Genomic DNA, 18,378 nt, shown 5'->3' with positions numbered 1-18,378 from the left:
ACTTTTATTTAGCCCATTTGTTTTCCCCCCCGATCCATCACCAGTTACATAAGCTTTTTTTAAAATTAAAAATAAATCATATCACTAATGTTATCAAGAAGGGAAACAAATAAATTAAACCTAGCAGCCATCAGCACAAAATACAGCAAGAACAATGCTGTTAAGAAAAAAAAAATTAAAACAAACCATGAATCGCTATAGAAGTTTGAATGCATTTTAATCCTCCGCCTTGCAAATCAGCAAACTATTGTAACTGCATACAATGCAAATATAAAGATTCCTTTTCTTGCGGGTGATGCGAGAGCACAATCTGGATAAATATTTCTGTAATAGTTCGAAAACTAAATATTCTATTACAGAGATAACTTGGGCAGCAATTGAGGATACTTAAAGGGAAAGTATTTGCTCGCTGAAATGTTTTGATTAGATAACTTAATTGTAGGAAAAAATAAAATAAAAATAACCAAAACAAAAAAGGGATAGGGGGTTTTGAACATAGCACAAGACAAAAAGGCGAATGACTTTTCACAAATCTTAGCAATATTTAGGTGGAAATCAAATTTAAATGCAGTCCACTCTGCTTTTGTAGAGGCTTTGGTACAGCTCCCAAGTCGCGATTGCTTGACGCAGTCTCCTATGAAACAATACTCAGAAGGCGTCTTCTCAAACAACAAATCTGTTTTTAGTGGTGGAGCCGCTTTTAGTAGCTGTGTCTGCATGGGACTGATAACCAAGGACTACTTTGGGAGGAAGTCCTAATCTTTCCTTGTAAACCCTCCTGTATAAAAAACAAAAACAAAAAAAACATAATATATGAGTAGACAGACATGTTTTAAATGAAACAAGTAAACTAAATATTATAAGATTTGCAAAGCCACAGAATGGCCTATGAGCAGTGATATTTATCTCAAAACAGGTTTACTCCATTATAACATTTTCATTTATGACATGATTTTACAGAGGTGTTGACAGTGCACACTTGGCAAGAGTATTCATAGCAAGAATTCATAATAGTGGTTATATCAAGGAATTTTAAGAAAAACATTCCTTTATACAATAGGCAGTTATCCTCCCAGGACCCTCACGGAGGTATACATGATTATAAATTTATGTCCAGCTGTAGCAAGTTAGAGAATTTTACAATTATTTTGCTATTTGAGGTTCACTGCAATATGTTGTTCACAGTGAGCAGCTATGAGCCATTCATCAAGTCACTGATACGAAAAATATATAAAGCAGCATTGTCACTAAAATGTAGTGAACATGCTGCTTTAAAATATTCAAATATGTTTGTAAGCATGTGCAAATTTATCATATTATTGGCATCAAATGTTTAGAGAATATTAACCGAATTAACTCACCCTATATGTGTAACAGCATCCCTGTTTTCACATTCAGTAGTCCAGATTGCTATTTTATCTCCTTTTGCTCTAACATTTACAACAGCTCCACAAATATCTTCACTGTGTTCATCAAAGGATTCTCCGATAAGGCACATGAGCTGTAAAAAAACAAACACAATTTGGATATTACATAGTTACATAGCTGAAAAGAGACTTGCGTCCATCAAGTTCAGCCTTCTTCACATATGTTTTTTGCTGTTGATCCAAAAGAAGGCAAAAAACCTAGTCTGAAGCGCTTCCAATTTTGCAACAAACTGTCTGACAAAAAAAAAAAACCCCATCATAAATATGTTACACCTTCAAAACGTAACAAGGAACAGAGACTGCTTTAAAGGAACATTGCAGTGTTATAAAATGCATTTATTTATAACTCTGAAATTATGCTAAATCCACTGGGTCCATTTTGGCCTTCCAATGCCAAAAATAAATAAAAGTAAATAAAAGTAAAAAAAAAAAAAAAAAAAAAAAATGAACATACTCCAAACCAACAAGCGAGAGTTCAGCGAGAGCTCCCTCACGGCTATCTAACAGCAGGCAGGTTGCAGCCTTGTTCCTTGTTACTTGATAGAAGTGCCCCTTTCACTCCTCTAATGCACACAAATTACATTTACAGTTTCCAAAGAGTTGCCAGTACTGTGCTTTAGGATCAGGTTGGCCATTTTCAAAAAACCCTACCAAAACATAAATTGATCAAGACCATATACTACCTTGACAACTGGAAATTATTGGTATTTATGTAGCGCCAACTAATTCCACAGCACTTCACAATATTAAGAAAGGGGGATATTTTACAATAAATAAGAATTACACAGTGACACTGATACAATAGGTAGATGAGTACCCTGCTCAAACGAGCTTACAGTCTAGTGCATCACCAGAAACCTAGTAGTTTTGACCAGACACCACTACTCTTGGTTGTGAACAGAAAAGTAAGTGGGCAAAGCGGTTTGACTTAAAGGGACACTGTAGGCACCCATACCACTTCAGCTCATTGAAGTGGTCTGTGTGCGGTGTCCCTTTTGCACTTAGTGCTGAAATGTTTACATTGCAGCACTAAGTCTGCCCACAGTGGCTGTCTACCAGACAGACACTAGTGGGCTTCCGGAATCCAAATGGATTTTTGGTCCGTTATCGGACACTGGACGTCCTTACGCTCTGCATAACGACCTCCAGCGTCAGATTTTCCCCATAGGAAAGCATTGATCAGGTAAGTAAATAAAGGGTTTTTATCCCTTTATTTACCAGGTAGGAGGGGGTGCGAAGGAGGGTGGAGGCAGAGGGATCGGTAGTGCCAGGAATACAGCATCCCTTTAAGCAGACGACCCAGCCTACAATACAATTGCTGGCTTCCTGAATTAACTCAAGAAAAAATAGAAATGCTCTATATACTATATAATCACAAATTAACTTTTCAAAGTGTACACAAATATGGTTCTTAAGTCAGAATAAGACTGATTAGAATTCCCAAAATGGGAACCTACATTGAAAAACCCTTGAAGACTTAACATATTTAAGAGGCAAGTGTTGGTAAACTTAGTAGAACCTGAGTAATGCTTACAAACAGGCCTGTTCATCTACCAATTTCTGTAGGAGGATAGTATCAGTAGTATCAATGAATCTTTCTTGAATCTACTTTCTTAGTCCTCCTTGTAAAGCAACTCAAATTGTAGACGAAGACAACAAGTAACACTTTATAGGGAAAGTGTTAATCCTCTTTAGCACAAACGTACCGTTTCTAACCAAAAACGATCCAAGTCATTTCTTCTTTGCTGTTTGGTAAGGGTAATTAGCCATCTTCCTCCACGTTTATTCTTTTCATCTTCCCACATGGGTTCAATACCATCCTGTGTATAAAAATTAAAAAAATGTCAAAAGATCAAAAAGCAGTAGACTAAAATGAGGCTTTTATCAATGATTTGTGTAATTGTGCTAGTACTTGCCTTAAAGAGAGAATAGTCGCAGCCGGACATTAGGTTACTAGACAACTGGATATGATTATATAGGCTGGAGGGAAATAAACAGAAAAAAGCACAAAGAGATGACCATGTTTAATAACAAGAGCCAAAATCACAAAATCTTTACACAGATTGTAATCTTATTACTTATATGGGCACTCTAAGCACAGTAACACTACCAAATGGTTTGTCAAAAGTGAGAGTTTGCTCCCATATTTTCCAAGCGACATAATCACTACAACTCTGATAAATTGATGACACGCTTTTCACCAAAATAGTGTGCCACAAAATACTTGCATATATTAGAACATAAAGGATAGGAGAACAAGTAACAGCTTGGTTTGATCTGTGTAACATTCTTTTACTCAATGTAATTTGTCGTAAGGTGTCATTTCAGTTTTTCAGAAAAAGGGAGAAGGTTGCATGCTTCCAGTAACGTAAAGGGACACTATAAGCACACAGTCAACTTCAGCTCATTGAAGTGGTCTAATTGCATATTCCCAGGTCCCTTAACCCTACAATAGTAATTATTATTATTATTGAGAAACTGCCATAATTACTATCCAGGGGTAACTCCACCTTCAGTGGCCGACTACTAGACAGCCACTAGAGGGACTTCCAGGTCGTATGGGGACTTTTGGTCGCCTAATATCCTCACGCTATGCAGAGTGCTCCAATCACAAATGAGACAAATACCACCTTCACTTTCACACATTTCATTTCTAGCTCATCATTTGGACCTTAGTATTCCTCTATTTTCCCATGGTCCTTCTTGTTAGGGTCACTGGGTATAGATACATCCACCAACACTACAGTCTTGCATTTCTTGCCTATCACCACAATGTTGTTTGGTTAGCAGGCAAGCACCTGCTTGACTGTTTAGAAGTCCCACAGGATCTTGGCCCTGTCATTCTCAAATCTCTATGGCAGCCCCTAATTCCGGACTTGGGCAGGTACAGAGCATATTCTTTATTTCAGTATACATTCTCCGCATCCTGGTAGTGCCTCTCAGTGTATGCTGTCTCTTCTAACATCTTGCACCGGGCTACTATGTGCTGGATTGTTTGAGGTTTGTACGCATGCTGCACCTTTGGTCTTATCTGGTGTGGTACACCCCCCGCTTTTATTGATCTGGTGCAGAGTTTCAGTTCAGCTGAATTCACTGCCTCAGTGCTGTATTTCAGTCCAAAATACAATAGTCTCAAAGAAAGGCGCTTTATGTGTTTTATGTCAAAAATTAGCTAATGCAACACTAGTGTGGGTTTTCACTATACATCACACAGACCAACATGCAAGATAGTGTATAAAAAAAAAAAAAATTTAGTGATAGAAAACAACCACCCGCATATATTAGTGGAACACTCGAATAAGTGTCAACTCACCCCTTTACACAACTTGGGTTAAAAAAAATTACAAAAAAAATTAATAAATAAGTGTTGCATTTATCTTAGCTACCAGTCTTCGTCTCCAGGCTTAAATTTTTTTTTCTCATGCGGTTTTGTGAGTGGGAAGCTACTGATCGGCTGAAAATGCTGACACTCAACAGTTACCATTCCGAGACCTCCCGATTAAAGCCTCAGACTGCAACATAGTTGGGCAGAGCAATTTAGGAGCCGGATTCAACTATTTTAGACTAGACTGTTTGCGAATGGTAAGTTCAGCACCAGAGGACATACTTGTCACAGAGTACATTATGTAGAAGTAATCTGCATGACAATTACATGCATTTTAGTCAGAAAACAGGCTTTATAACAGAACACAAGTTTCTGTACACAAAAACCTTTTATTAAAGTTTCATAACCAAAAGTTATAATAATTTGCATTGCTCCCTTCCATAACAGGTATAATTGAATAAGTTATTACATGAAAAAAAAAAGGTTTGTGCATAACAGCCTCAAAATATCTCACAACAGAAATAAATGCTACTTGTGTAATTTTAGAGAAGGAGATATTTATAAATATAGAAAAGCCATATGATGATCAGTTTCCTTTACAGACAAATAGGGCAGGAATTTGGGTGGAGTTAGAATTCGTAGAGAAGACTTCAGCTGACCAAAAGAACAAGTTGAAATAAAAGGAATGGGACTTCGTGATGTAATATTATATAATACTTTTAACGATTGCTAATATGACAAATGCATTATGTCTCATACTAAAGAGCTTCTTTAACTATGATGGAACCAAAAGATCTAAAATAGAATTTTATTAAAGGGCGTGTGGCCTTATTAAAAACACTGAATAATGCTCAAGACCTAGGTGCATGTAGTTTTCATTACAAAAATCACACTGAAAGCATTCTATGTAACAAATGTCAGTTCAGTACAATAATCTAGTTCAGGGGTAGGCAACCTACGGCACTAGTGCCATGCACGGCACTCGAGGTGTATTTGCACGGCACTCAAGGCTGCTAGAGCCAAACAGGAGTCCCAGTAAACCTATCAGGAGTCCCAGTAAAATTTCAGATATCTGCTAATCCGAAAAGGTAGTGAAGGACAATCCTCAATTTATGCAATGCAGCACGTAGAGGAAGTAATCTCAGATCACTTCCTCCCAGCACTTGTGAATGGGAATCCACACTGTAGTAGAGCAGCTCGCAGTTGCTGTTGCAGCTCCTGTCCTTGACATGTACCTGGCCGGCCTAGTCCCCACTGGAAGCCACCCACACTGCTAGATATACACAGAAATGCAGAATAACCCTCCCCTCATACAAATAATACGGACAGCCCACACACAAACATACACACAATCCGCACAAACGAAACACCACTAACAATCCATATACATGCACACAACCCCACATGCAATACCCCAAACAGCCCCCACACACTAACAAACACACACTGTGACATATCCATCCACACACACACACAATTCCACAAGCAGCCCCCATTTATATGTATCATACACAATACCATAAACTACTCATGAACATATACAATATAATAGCTCGTATACGCAGGGCCGTCTTTAACGCGGGGCAAACTGGCCAGCTGCACCGTGAGCCCTGCTGGCCTCAACTATTTCTTACCCTCTGGCCGCACACTAAGGAGGCCCATCGCGTTGCCCATGCGCAAAGGACCACCCAGTGGGCTTCTGTCAGCAGGGGCCCCGTCGCACGCTGAGGCGCTTTAACAGCGCGAGCGGGCCCCTTGCTTTTCAGCAGCAGGCTGGGAGGAAGTGACGACCGCGCATCATTTCCTCCCACAAACAGAGGAGCGTGCAGGAAAGAAGAGTAGGCTGATTGGAGGGGAGCTGGCCGAGAGCTCTAGACTAACTCCCAATACCTTCAGCCACCAGCAGGAAAGGTAGGAAACTGGAGGGTGGGTTTTAAAGTGTATGTCTGTGTCAGTATGTCTGTCAGTGTGTGTGTGTGTTAGTATGTCTGTGTGTGTGTGTGTCATCTGTGTGTGTCAGTATGTCTTTGTGTGTCAGTATATCTGTGTGTGTGTCAGCATGTCTGTGTGTCAGTATGTGTCAGTATGTCTTTGTGTGTGTCAGTATGTCTGTGTGTGTCAGTATATCTGTGTGTTTGTCAGTATGTTAGCATGTCAGCATGTCGGTGTGTGTGTGTGTCAGTATATCTGTGTGTGTGTGCGCATTTCAGTGTGTATAGATCTGTGTGTGTGTATATGTGCATACATCTCAGCATTCACACACTAACACTACACACAAATACACCCCTGCATTCAAATTTCAACACTACGTACAAACACATGTCTGTGTTACACACCAAAATTATATGTAAATACACTCCTGCATTCAAAAACCAACACTACACAAATACATGCTTGCAATCACGCGAACACCACATACAAACATATTCCATACAAAAACCTGTTTACATTCAAACACACAAAAACTGCTTAGTGCTAAATACAGACCTGCAAACATGGGTAAATGGTAGAGCCCCAGCTGTCAATGCATTTCTGGAGTTGCACGACAGATGGGGATCTACCTTTTAATCACCCGTGCAACAGGGAGACCCCCAAAAATTCTTGCACCTCTCTACTTTAGGTCCGCCACTGTGTTGAGATGGAGGACATGATTGCATGCATGAGGAGGGGGGACAGGGTCCAGGGGGCCCCAAGCAAATGCTTTGCCCAGGGTCCAGTCACTATTAAAGACGGCCCTGCATATACGTACAAATACAACGATACAAAGCAATTACAGTAAAAATAACACAAGCAGAATACGGCAGCATACACCACTCGATTAAAAAAAAAATAGGACCGGCACGCTACGGGACATCACAATCCTGTATCGGCACAGTGCTGCTAAAAGGTTGCCTACCCCTGATCTAGTTAATGTGCAGCTGTGTGAGGCAGAAGCTTTTTTAACCCCTTAAAGGACCACTATAGGCACCCAGACCACTTCAGCTTAATGAAGTGGTCTGGGTTCCTGGTCCAGCTAGGGTTAACCCCCTTTTAACTCGTTTATCGATGGCATACTACGTTGAAACACGTTTTTTATGACAGTGTATACTAATAGGATAAGGGCTTGCAATGCACTGTGCTGTTTGTAAAGTTTTAAGAGTTGCACCATACCTCAATACTACACAAAAAGAGAACAAATCAAAAATACAAAGTGACCATCTAGCACCAAACGCCTTTAAAGGACCACTATAGGCACCCAGACCACTTCAGCTTAATGAAGTGGTCTGGGTGCCTGGTCCAGCTAGGTTTAACCCTTTTTTTTTTATAAACATAGCAGTTTCAGAGAAACTGCTATGTTTATACTGAGGGTTAATCCAGCCTCCAGTGGCTGTCTCATTGACAGAAGCTAGAGGCGCTTGCGTGCTTCTCACTGTGAAAATCACAGTGAGAAGACGCCAGCGTCCATAGGAAAGCATTGTAAATGCTTTCCTATGAGACTGGCTGAATGTGCGCGCGGCTCCTGCCGCGCATGCAGCCGACGACGTCGCAAGGAAGGAGGAGGAAAGCTCCCCGCCCGGAGCTGGAGAAAGGCAAGATTTTAACCCCTTCCTCTCTCCAGAGCCCGGCAGGAGGGGGTCCCTGAGGGTGAGGGCCTTTAAGGACCAAACTTCTGGAATAAAAGGGAAACATGACATGTCACATGTCATGTGTCCTTAAGGGGTTAAACTATAAAATTTGGAGACAATACGTGTTCACGATTTTAAGAACAGGTAGGTTGTTTTGCACAGAAAACAAGGAATTAAAACATTTCTTGGATTTTAAAGTTCAACTGCAGATGTGTGATAAGCAGTTCCCGGGATAGGAGAATAGTAGCAATTACATAAGAGTAAGGTTTATCATTTAAATGTGAAATTCAATTTAAATTCCTCAATTAAGACCAAATTAGTAAAACTTGAGGAAATGTATATAAAATCATTAAAAAAAATAATCAGTCATTGTCACAGGATTAAGGGGACAGGGACTATGCACAAAGACCATTTCAACAAGTGGAAGCTGTTTGGGTACCCATAGTGTACCTTTAATGCCAGCTCTAGAACACTTGCTCACTTAATTGTTCCATATTTTAGAACATAGGTTTTAGAACATATAGTGAAATGTGGCATGTCACGCTGCCCTTTTGAGTTATTTTTTTTTCCCCAGCAAACATTCTGAAAGGAAGGATTTGGAACTCACAAAAAATAAAAAAAGCCCCATAACTGCCCAAGACAGATATTGGTATGTAGATATATTTAAAGGGACAATCCAGGCACCCAGACCACTTCTGCCCATTAGAGTGGTCTGGGTGCCAACTCCCACTACTCCTAACCCTGCAACTGTAATTATTGCAGTTTTTTTTTTTTATAAACTGCAATAATTACATTGCAGGGTTAACTCCTCCTCTAGTGGCTGTCTACTAGACAGACACTAGAGGGAACTTCCTGATTTCTAGCAAAGATTTTCTTTGCTAGAGCGTCGCTGGACGTCCTCACGCTGTGTGAGGACCTCCAGCGTCGCTCGTCTTTTTCAATGCTTTCCTATGGGGAGCGCTAATGCGCATGCACGGCATTGCCGCGCATGTGCATTAGGTCTCCTTGGCCGGTGGGCGGGATCAGTCTCACCCACCGGCCGACGGAATCAGAAGGAGGAGCGGTGCGGAGGAGGAGACAGCGACGAGGGCCATTGCCGCTGCCTCAAGTAAGTGACTGAAGGGATTTTCACCCCTTCAGCAACTGGGGATTGGTAGGTGGGTCTTAAAAATGTGAATAGCAGCTCCTAGAGAAAAACAAGAAATTCACCCCTGCCCCGAATAAATACTTACGCCCAAAAATCTTCAACAGTGTCAAACTTTGAAATTAGGCGAAGGTTAGCCTGCCAAGTTTTGCTTTTGTCATTTTTAAAGAACCAAAGGGCCCATCTGCAAAATAATAAAGTGTTGTTACTTTAACTCATCTCAACTACATAGATCATCACAAACACATTCTTATGCAAAATTATATTACCATAATGAGTCATTATGGCAACATAGTAATTTTTTTAAGTTTCTATTAAAGCACCATCACCACCAGGTTAGAATGTAAAAATGAAACCGGTTTAGATAAATTGCTTTTTGGTTAAACAACTGACAGTATACTGGAGGGTCACAATAAGTTGCTGCTGCTGTGTCGTCTCTGGAAAATGGTTACAAAAAAATAAATTTATTTTTTAAATAAATAATCAGTAAATAATGGAGGAAGCATCCTTGCAACAAAGCTACTACAATAAGCGGTAGAATCTATGATTAAGTGCCCCTTTCAAGACATAATTTAAGACAAAATATTGTAAAAGCAATGAGATATATGTTTTTGGATATTGTGTTTTTACTTACCTGTTTTGTAGTGGATGTTTAATGTAGTGCTCAGGGTTTACAAGCTCCTGGCCAGTCGTTTTCTCCTCTTCTGTAGTTTCAGTATTAGCAGTGGTTTCCTAAAAAAATACAAAGTTATTTTTATTAAAAAATGTTTTTACTAAAATGCGCTGTACAATTTAAACTAAACATTCCTTTTGAGGATCCTCCTCATATTAGCCCGTTGACTGTTTGGATTTGAATTGAATTCACAAGAATCTGATACAGCAAATGTATTAGGGATTTTAGGTTTACACACAAGCACTGGACATAAAATCTCAAGTGAGTTTACCAAGAAAATATTTTTACCATTTTATTTAACCCCTTAAGGACCAAACTTTGGGAATAAAAGGGAATCATGACATGTCACGTGTCCTTAAGGGGTTAATATGTAAGCCTGTTACACTCAATATGTGAATACATGCTTGGTTTGAATACCTTTTGTTTCAGTAAATGTAGCCATTTGTTTTTTTTTGTATCAAATTTGCACTTAAAAAGTAACAAAATAGGGTTATACAGGCTGCTAGCCATCTCCTATATCAGGCGTGGGCAAACTGTGGCCCGTGGGCCACATGCAGCCTGCAACAGAGTTTTTGTGGCTCTCTGAGGGCGGGCTGTGTCGGGTCCTCGGTCACTGACCTGTCCATGTGGCTATCAATATGTTGGGAAGACAACTAGGAAATTAAATATATGTATAGATGAACACATTAATATAAAAAAGAAAATTTTCAACCATATAGTGTATCAAAACATTTTGCCGAAAAACATGGAAGACCGGAAGGTTTGGAATTTTTAGGGATAAAAAGAATCAAAGTCCACTGGAGAGGAGGTTGTAAAGAATTTATTTATTTATTTTAAGTAAATCCGATATGAGATGGATGTTTAATCTTAATACGTTAACCCCTGAAGGTTTAAATGTGGACTTTGAAATAACTACTTTTTTGTAACCATTTGTTTTTAATATATTAGTTTCCCAATTTAATAATGTTTTATTAATTGGTTTTAGAAATGTAATGTATTTTAAACTAATATTTATTCATATTATGGTTATTATTTTTACCCATTTATCTTCTCTGACTCCCCCACCCCCCTTTGATTCCCCCTCATTTATCTAGGTTATAGGATAATTTTTAAATTTTTCTATAGATTGCTTATGTATGTATGTAGAAATATTTTTTCACTTTATTAAATGTGGATAAATCTCTTTTATTTCTTTGAATAAAGATGTATATTGTAATGAACTATAAATAGACGTTATAGATTCATTAAGTCAATCATTTTTCCAATTACTTTTCTAATGCATGGATTTTGTTTGTATCGGACTTTATAATCTAGCGCACATGCGCAATGATAATAAATACTCAAACGAACTTCACATTGAATTGTTGGACTGAATTCAATCATGTGATCGGAGAAAACCGGAAACACGTCACCATGTAGGAACGTGAACCACCTGCTGACCCGGAAGTGGTTTACACGGAAATAACGTATCCGGATCCGTTGAAGTACACAGTAGAAAAAAAAAAAAAAGCCTTTTTCAGGATATTTAAGAACTGCAAGTTAAAGACACTACGACGCACTTTGATAACGACTGTGATCGAAACACGTTCGTGCGGTTGTACACGAGAGATATTTTGTTTTATTATACATATCTTAATCAATTTAATTAAAGTTTGTTCCAAAAAAACCCGTTATTTATCTGGTGTCTATTGGTAACCAAAGGAGAAGTGGCAGTCCAGCAGAACATCTAACCATCAATTTCCAGCATCTGATCTCAACAACCATCACTATATATATCCTAAAGGTGCTTATAGTCTGAGTCCACTCCAAGCGGCTCAGCACCACATGAGTGGGACAAATTTGCTTTTTTATTTGTTTTAAGTCATTTATATAGTTTATACTATAATCTGTTTTTTGTCTCCTTAGGCTGTACCCAGATATATGGTAACCTGCCTGTGTGTGCTATTATATGTGACTGTGTGCTCTCACCTAACTGTTTATTCACTTTTAATGATGCACTCTGTGGTTTGAGTGACACACACAAGGTGATTGGAGCCTTATTCTTCAGTTTTAACCTTTTTTATATATTGTTATTACATTGTGAAAAAGGTTAAAGGACCACTAGAGTGCCAGGAAAACAAACTCGTTTTCCTGGCACTATAGGGTCCTTAGGTCCCTCCCACCCCCTGCCGACGTCAGATCCGAATGTGCATGCGCGGCAAGACCTGCACGTGCATTCAAACCGCCTATAGAAAAGCATTACTCAGTCTTTCCTATGGACATCCAGAGTCTTCTCACCGTGATTTTCACAGTGAGAATCGACTCTAGTGGCTGTCAGTGAGACAAACACTAGAGGTTGGATTAAACCTCAGTGAAACAAAGCAGTTTCTCTGAAACCACTAGGTTTTCAGCTGCAGGGTTAAAACTAGAGGGGACCTTGCACCCAGACCACTTCATTGAGCTGAAGTGGTCTGGGTGCCTATAGTGGTCCTTTAAGTAAATTAACCTGCTACCTAACTGGAATCCAGTGGCCAAACAGCCTCTTCTCTGCATTCACAGGCCCCTCCAATCCTATCAGAGAAGCAATGTGGACTTCATATGCGAGGTGCCAATAAAATGCTTCTCATAGAGAAGCATTCAAAGACGTTTGTTCTAACACAATGCGTCAGGACATTGAACGTCAACAACAAAGTCTGACTGTTGTGGGTGTAGAAGCACCATATAGTGGCTATCAGAGAAACAGCCCCCTAGAGGTATGTTTCACACGGTCGAATCTCAAAAATTGCAATGTTTTACATTGCAGGAGCAAAACACTAGGGCAGGGGTCCTCAAACTCCAGCCCCCCCAGATGTTGCTGAACTACAACTCCCATGATTCTCTGGCTATGTAATTCAAAGAATCAAGGGAGTTGTAGTTCAGCAACATCTGGGGGGCTGGAGTTTGAGTATCCCTGCGCTAGGTGCACTGCACACAGACTACTTCAATCAGAAGTGATCTATGTGCCTATAGTGTGCATTTCAGAAAAAATGCCTCCAGTCTGACAGCCAACAAAAGTGTGTCCTTGGATAAATGAATGTTATCATTCCCCACAAATAGTATTAAATAGGCAGTGTAAAAAAAACGCAAAGGAAAAAAACAAACGAGCAAACACCCTTGTTATTTGAACATGTTTTACACATCTGCTTGAAAATATTTACCAATGCAGACTTTACAGATCCTACACAAAACTTCCATCTATGTTTGAAACAATCTAGACCGATTGTTTTATTACCAGAAACAAGCAATTCATTAGTTTAAACCTGGCTAAGATATTATTTAAAGGGATAATATAGTCAACAGAACAACTACAGCTTAATGTAGTTGTCCTGGTGAGTATAATCGCTCCATTCATGCATTTTCATGTAAACCCTGTCTTTTCAGATAACTCTGTGAAACGACAGGAAGTGCCTCTAGTGGCTGTCTAGAAGCACTACCCACAAGGGGAGAAGGAGGCAGACATAATGTTTGCACATAATTATCTGTATGTGCCGTTTCAAGCATAAATGCTACATATATATTCCAACCACCATGACAACTTCTAAAAGCGGAAGTTGTCATGGTGGTTGGAGTAACCCTTTAAAGATTCAGTTTTGGGAAATTGCTGTCTTTAACAACTTTGCAAGCATTCAGTGACTTTGCACTATAACCTATACACCGAGCATAGATTTTGATGTTTAGATTTCTTTTAACTCCCATCATGCTTCCCCTGTCTCCTAAAAGTCTTGTAATATTTAAAAAAAAGTGTGAGCCTATTAAAGGATGTATACAAATGTATAGATATAAAAAGTGGTTTAGATTTCCCCTTAGGGACACCTCCAAGGGGGCTTCCAGAGGCACAGTGCCATTCAGCGTATCCACACTCTGCATGGAGACGCTGAATTGTCCTCATAGATATGCATTGATCCAATGCATATCTATGAGGAGGTGATGATTAGCCAAAATGGCGTTTGGCCCCTTCCCATCCCAATTTAAGCCAATCCAATGATTTACTAGAAGCAAAATAAGCGTGCTAAAAATGGGTGACAACCAATCTGGAAATGAATAATAAAGACTTAGTGCAGACTATCTTAATAGTAGTGAAGAGTAAGGGGTAGAACTCACATGTACCAGAGCCCTATAATAATATTATCTGTGTATACATTTTTCTATCACTGTGGTTCAGTGCAGCTAAACTGAGTGTTCCATCACCTCTGTAGTGCTTACATACCGTGGGTCTTTAACAATCCAATGATTTCCCCAAGTGAAAGCATTGGATTGGCAGAAACAAAATCTAAATTTCTGATGTATGTAACCAAGAAAGCGGATCGGCGCGGGGTCAGAGTCAGCAGACCAACTCGGCGCTGGAAATAAGATAAGTTTTCACCTTTGCTAAGGAGGCAAAGTCACCTAAACAATGGATTAAACACTATAGGGTCAGAAATACATGTTTGTTTTCCAGACCCTATAGTGTTCCTTTAACCGAACCACAAAGTCTAGAGGGCAGAGTGCCCTTTGCTCATTCACCTCCTCTGAATTTTGAGGATTCAAACAGGAAGCCGACGAACAGAGATATCAGGTGGCAAACTTTGGTAAGCTGTTCGTTAATGGTTTTATTCCTTAAAGGACCACTATAGGCACCCAGACCACTGTGGTCTGGGTGCCAGGTCCCTCTAGTTGTAACCCTCCAGCTGAAAACATAGCAGTTTCAAGTTTCACAGCCGCTAGAGGCGCTTCTGAGATTCTCACTGTGAAAATCACAGTGAGAAGATGCTGTACGTCCATAGGAAAGCATTAAGTAATGCTTTTATGTGAGCGATTTGAAAGCCCACACAGTTCTTGCTGCGCATGCGCATTCGGATCTGACGTCGAGAGTTCCCCAGCACATAGGGAGCCCGGTGCTGGAGAAAGGTAAGTGGTTGAAGGGGGGGACCTAATGACCCTATAGTGCCAGGAAAACATTTTTTTTTCCTGACACTATAGTGCTCCTTTAAGATAAAAAAAAATAACCCACTATAATAACTTCATTGCAAAGAAATTGCTCTGGTCCCCAAAGTGGTCCTTTAAACATGAAAACATGAAATTGGCATGTGTGAAAGGATACTAGTGTATATAATCATGCCCCTGCAGTCTCACAGTTCACTTTTGTGCCAATTAGCTGTTAAATCACTGTTTATGCAGCCCTAGCCAAACCTCTGCTGACTGGGACTCTCAAATCTTCACAGCACATTTAATTTAGAGGTTCTTATGTCCTGCTCTGTTAATTGATCTTTAATCATACACATGAGCCTGTTGCATGCTATCAACACAGTAAGGGGTAAATTCTTAATGAAAAGGGTGACTCCAACAACGATGACCACTTCTGCTTTTTGTAAGTGGTCACAGTACAAACAGTGTGTATGTGCAGCACTTCAGCTTGAAACACTACCTGTACAGATACATTACTAATTTTGTGCCAGTGTGAAACCATAGCTCCCGCTAATGTAATGTGAATTCTGTGCATTTAAAATAAATAAATAAACTGTGCGCTGGCAAGATCAATTTCTTTTCACCAACTCTTTTTTGGCATTGCCTTTGCCCAGCCCTTCACTCATCTCTCTGTAAAGCCCACCCATTCCATGTCCTGGTGGGTCAAGATCTATCATATAAACCCAAAGTATATTTTATATAAATGTAGTGTTTATATTATACTTATATATAAATGCAATTACATAGATGAGCTAGTCTGGAGGAGACCCAATAATAGTTGTATAAAATATTCATTAAAACCACACAATGTACACGAGTGTACATACACACACACACATATATATATCACACACATTCATAACACAAAAGGGTTTTAGTTGAGCAGTCAGTTCTTCACTGGAAAAGCTACTAGAACACTTATCGTCTTATCATATTTACACAAGAGTGTGTGTTTAAAAAAAAAAAAAAAAAAAAAAAAAAAAAAACACTTAAGTAGATTATATGCCCAATTAAAACATACTTGCATTTAATATACATATTTTTCATTGTGGACATATCTGAAAACAGCTTGCAAAAACTGCAGATCTCCTCAGGCGCCTTTGGAAGTTCTCCCCTTCTATACCAGCCCTGACTCAGTGGGTTTCCGATCACAGACTTCCCAACGCAGCTTAAAGGTAACCCTTTATTTACGTACCGTATCCCAACTCCGATGTCCCACGGCACTGGGTGGAAGCTCCGCCCCCCTCATAACGTGGTCTAATGCACATGCTGAGGGCGCATTAGACCTCCCCATGAAAAAAAGCATTATATCAATGCTTTCCTATGGGGAAAAAATCTGTCACTGGATGTTCTCATGCAAAGTGTGAGGACGCCCAGCGTCAGATAACTGACTAAAAGTCCGTTACAATTCCGGAAGCGTCCCCAGCGGCTGTCAGCCACGGTGGGGAGACTTAGAGCTGCAATGTAAACGGGATACAGCACCCAGACAACTTCAATTAGCTTTAGTGGTCTGGGTGCCTACAGTGTGCCTTTAAAGGGTTACATCAACCACCATGACCACTTCAGAGAATTGAAGTGGTTATGGTGGTAGGAGTCAGTATGTGCAGTGATTATCTTCACTTGTGTGCTGGAGGCCAGCTACATCCCCAACAAACATGGCAATGGCAGCCAAGAACTCTGTTCCGGCCTACCAACGTCAATTATATGCATTAAAAGTGGTCTGTTTTACCGCCTGCAAAGGGAATCTAGCTATCTCTTCCGCCGTTAAAAGGGACACTGTAGGCACCCAGACCACTTCAGCTGATTAAAGTGGTCTGGGTACAGTGTTCATATTGCCCTTAGTGCTCCAGTGTTAAACATTGCAGTTCCAGAGAAAATGATTTGCAAGGATGGTGATATGGACAGCTGGCAAACAAAAAAAACAAACCAGGCAGTAAATGGACTATCATGATGCATTTATAAAATTAATAACTTCTAATGAAATCTGCACTCTCTCTAAAATAAAAAATAACACCCTCCTCACACAAAGCAATACAACAAGCTGGATGGTCTGGAGTGTTCCTTACTAAACAAAACCCATAAAACCATGCTGCTGCGTCTATTCACAACATTTCTTATACACAAAAAGATTTGGTCACCAAGTTCCAAGGAGGTTTGCTGGTAAACAATATTTAGAGTGCACAGGAAACCAATTATAGGCCTAGAACGACGAAGAACCACCCCCCTCCTTCAATACACCCCATCAACGATTATTAAGTTTCACTCCCTCTGGCCCATATGGTAGAGGTACGTGGTTAAAAAAAAAAATTGTAATTGAAATCCGGTGTCAGGACTTTAAACATGGTTTCTTGTAAGCACTCACATTGTCCAAGTCATTCATTGTGAGGCCTTAGTCGGGGAGAGCCGATCTCTGGTGGGATAAGGAAGTGGCCGCACGCACAGCACATGGAGTTACTTTTCTGAATGAGCGAGCTGGGGCGGAAGGTGCAGGAAGCCTGAGCCATCACTAGCGACCTCTAACTTATCAATCGAACACAGATAGTGTGAGAGGAGGGGGCGGGGGAGTGCGAGCGATCTATTGTAACCGTGTAGCCAGGTCTGAACGCTAACTCAGCACCCACTCTGCCTGGGAAAGCAAACATTCCAAGTACAGAACTCCCCCCCCTCCTCCTCAAACCGTCTGCCTGCTCCGCCACGCGGCCCTCTCTCAACTGCCGCCCGCGTGACCAGCTCTCTTGCGCTCACAGACATTCAAGCACGCGCGCCCACTAGTCCGTAGTTAGTAGACGGAGGGCTCGAGGACAGGGAGGGGGTAGGGGGCGCGCGCGCGGCTGTCCTCGGCACGGGGCCCCATCGAACTACAACCTTCTCCCGAACGCCCTCAGCGAGAGATCGAACCGTGCCGGAGGGTTCTGTGTGAGCAGCGGCCGCACCGCGCGCCTCCCCCGCTATGTAAAATGAAAGCCGCCAGCGAGGCGGAGAGTGTGGCAGAGTGCTACCGTCTGCTTCATCACACACGCCGGCCGCCCGCTTCTCCCTCACACCAGGCGGCTCCCCACCCTCAATATCCCCTTTATAGACACTCATCCCGCGATATTACTGCCCCTGCCAGCGACTTTATTAGATCTAGTCAGATCACGCATTCACTCACCGGTTCCACGGTCGCCATTTTAGATGGATGTGACTGCACAGCAGCCGCTGGCAGGCAAGAGAAGGAGGAGAGGAGAAAATAATAAAAAATA

At 40.7% G+C, this 18,378-nt stretch overlaps 1 protein-coding gene and 1 non-coding gene across 3 annotated transcripts; both read right to left on the bottom strand.

The window, feature by feature from the left end:
* Window positions 1–200: 200 nt before the first annotated feature.
* EIF4E (eukaryotic translation initiation factor 4E) lies at window positions 201–18,376 on the bottom strand. Of its 2 annotated transcripts, none has more exons than XM_063458606.1 (7): window positions 18,288–18,376; window positions 10,136–10,233; window positions 9,590–9,685; window positions 3,344–3,407; window positions 3,134–3,247; window positions 1,362–1,501; window positions 201–778 (listed from the first exon to the last, which is right to left on the bottom strand). In XM_063458606.1, the coding sequence occupies exons 1-7, from the start codon at window positions 18,303–18,305 to the stop codon at window positions 664–666; spliced, it is 645 nt and encodes a 214-aa protein (XP_063314676.1). In that variant the 5' UTR covers window positions 18,306–18,376; the 3' UTR covers window positions 201–663. The 2 variants fall into 2 exon arrangements, with proteins under 2 accessions (XP_063314676.1, XP_063314678.1); XM_063458608.1 differs by lacking the exon at window positions 18,288–18,376 and adding an exon at window positions 17,499–17,771.
* LOC134566257 (small Cajal body-specific RNA 15) lies at window positions 2,923–3,052 on the bottom strand. The gene has a single exon (XR_010084009.1). It is a non-coding gene; the product is annotated as a small Cajal body-specific RNA 15 (non-coding RNA).
* Window positions 18,377–18,378: the final 2 nt, after the last annotated feature.

The sequence above is a fragment of the Pelobates fuscus genome, chromosome 6, assembly GCF_036172605.1.
Source record: "Pelobates fuscus isolate aPelFus1 chromosome 6, aPelFus1.pri, whole genome shotgun sequence".
Lineage (NCBI taxonomy): Eukaryota > Metazoa > Chordata > Amphibia > Anura > Pelobatidae > Pelobates > Pelobates fuscus.
Note: the sequence above shows the minus strand (reverse complement) of the source record. Positions and strands in the feature narration are given on the sequence as shown.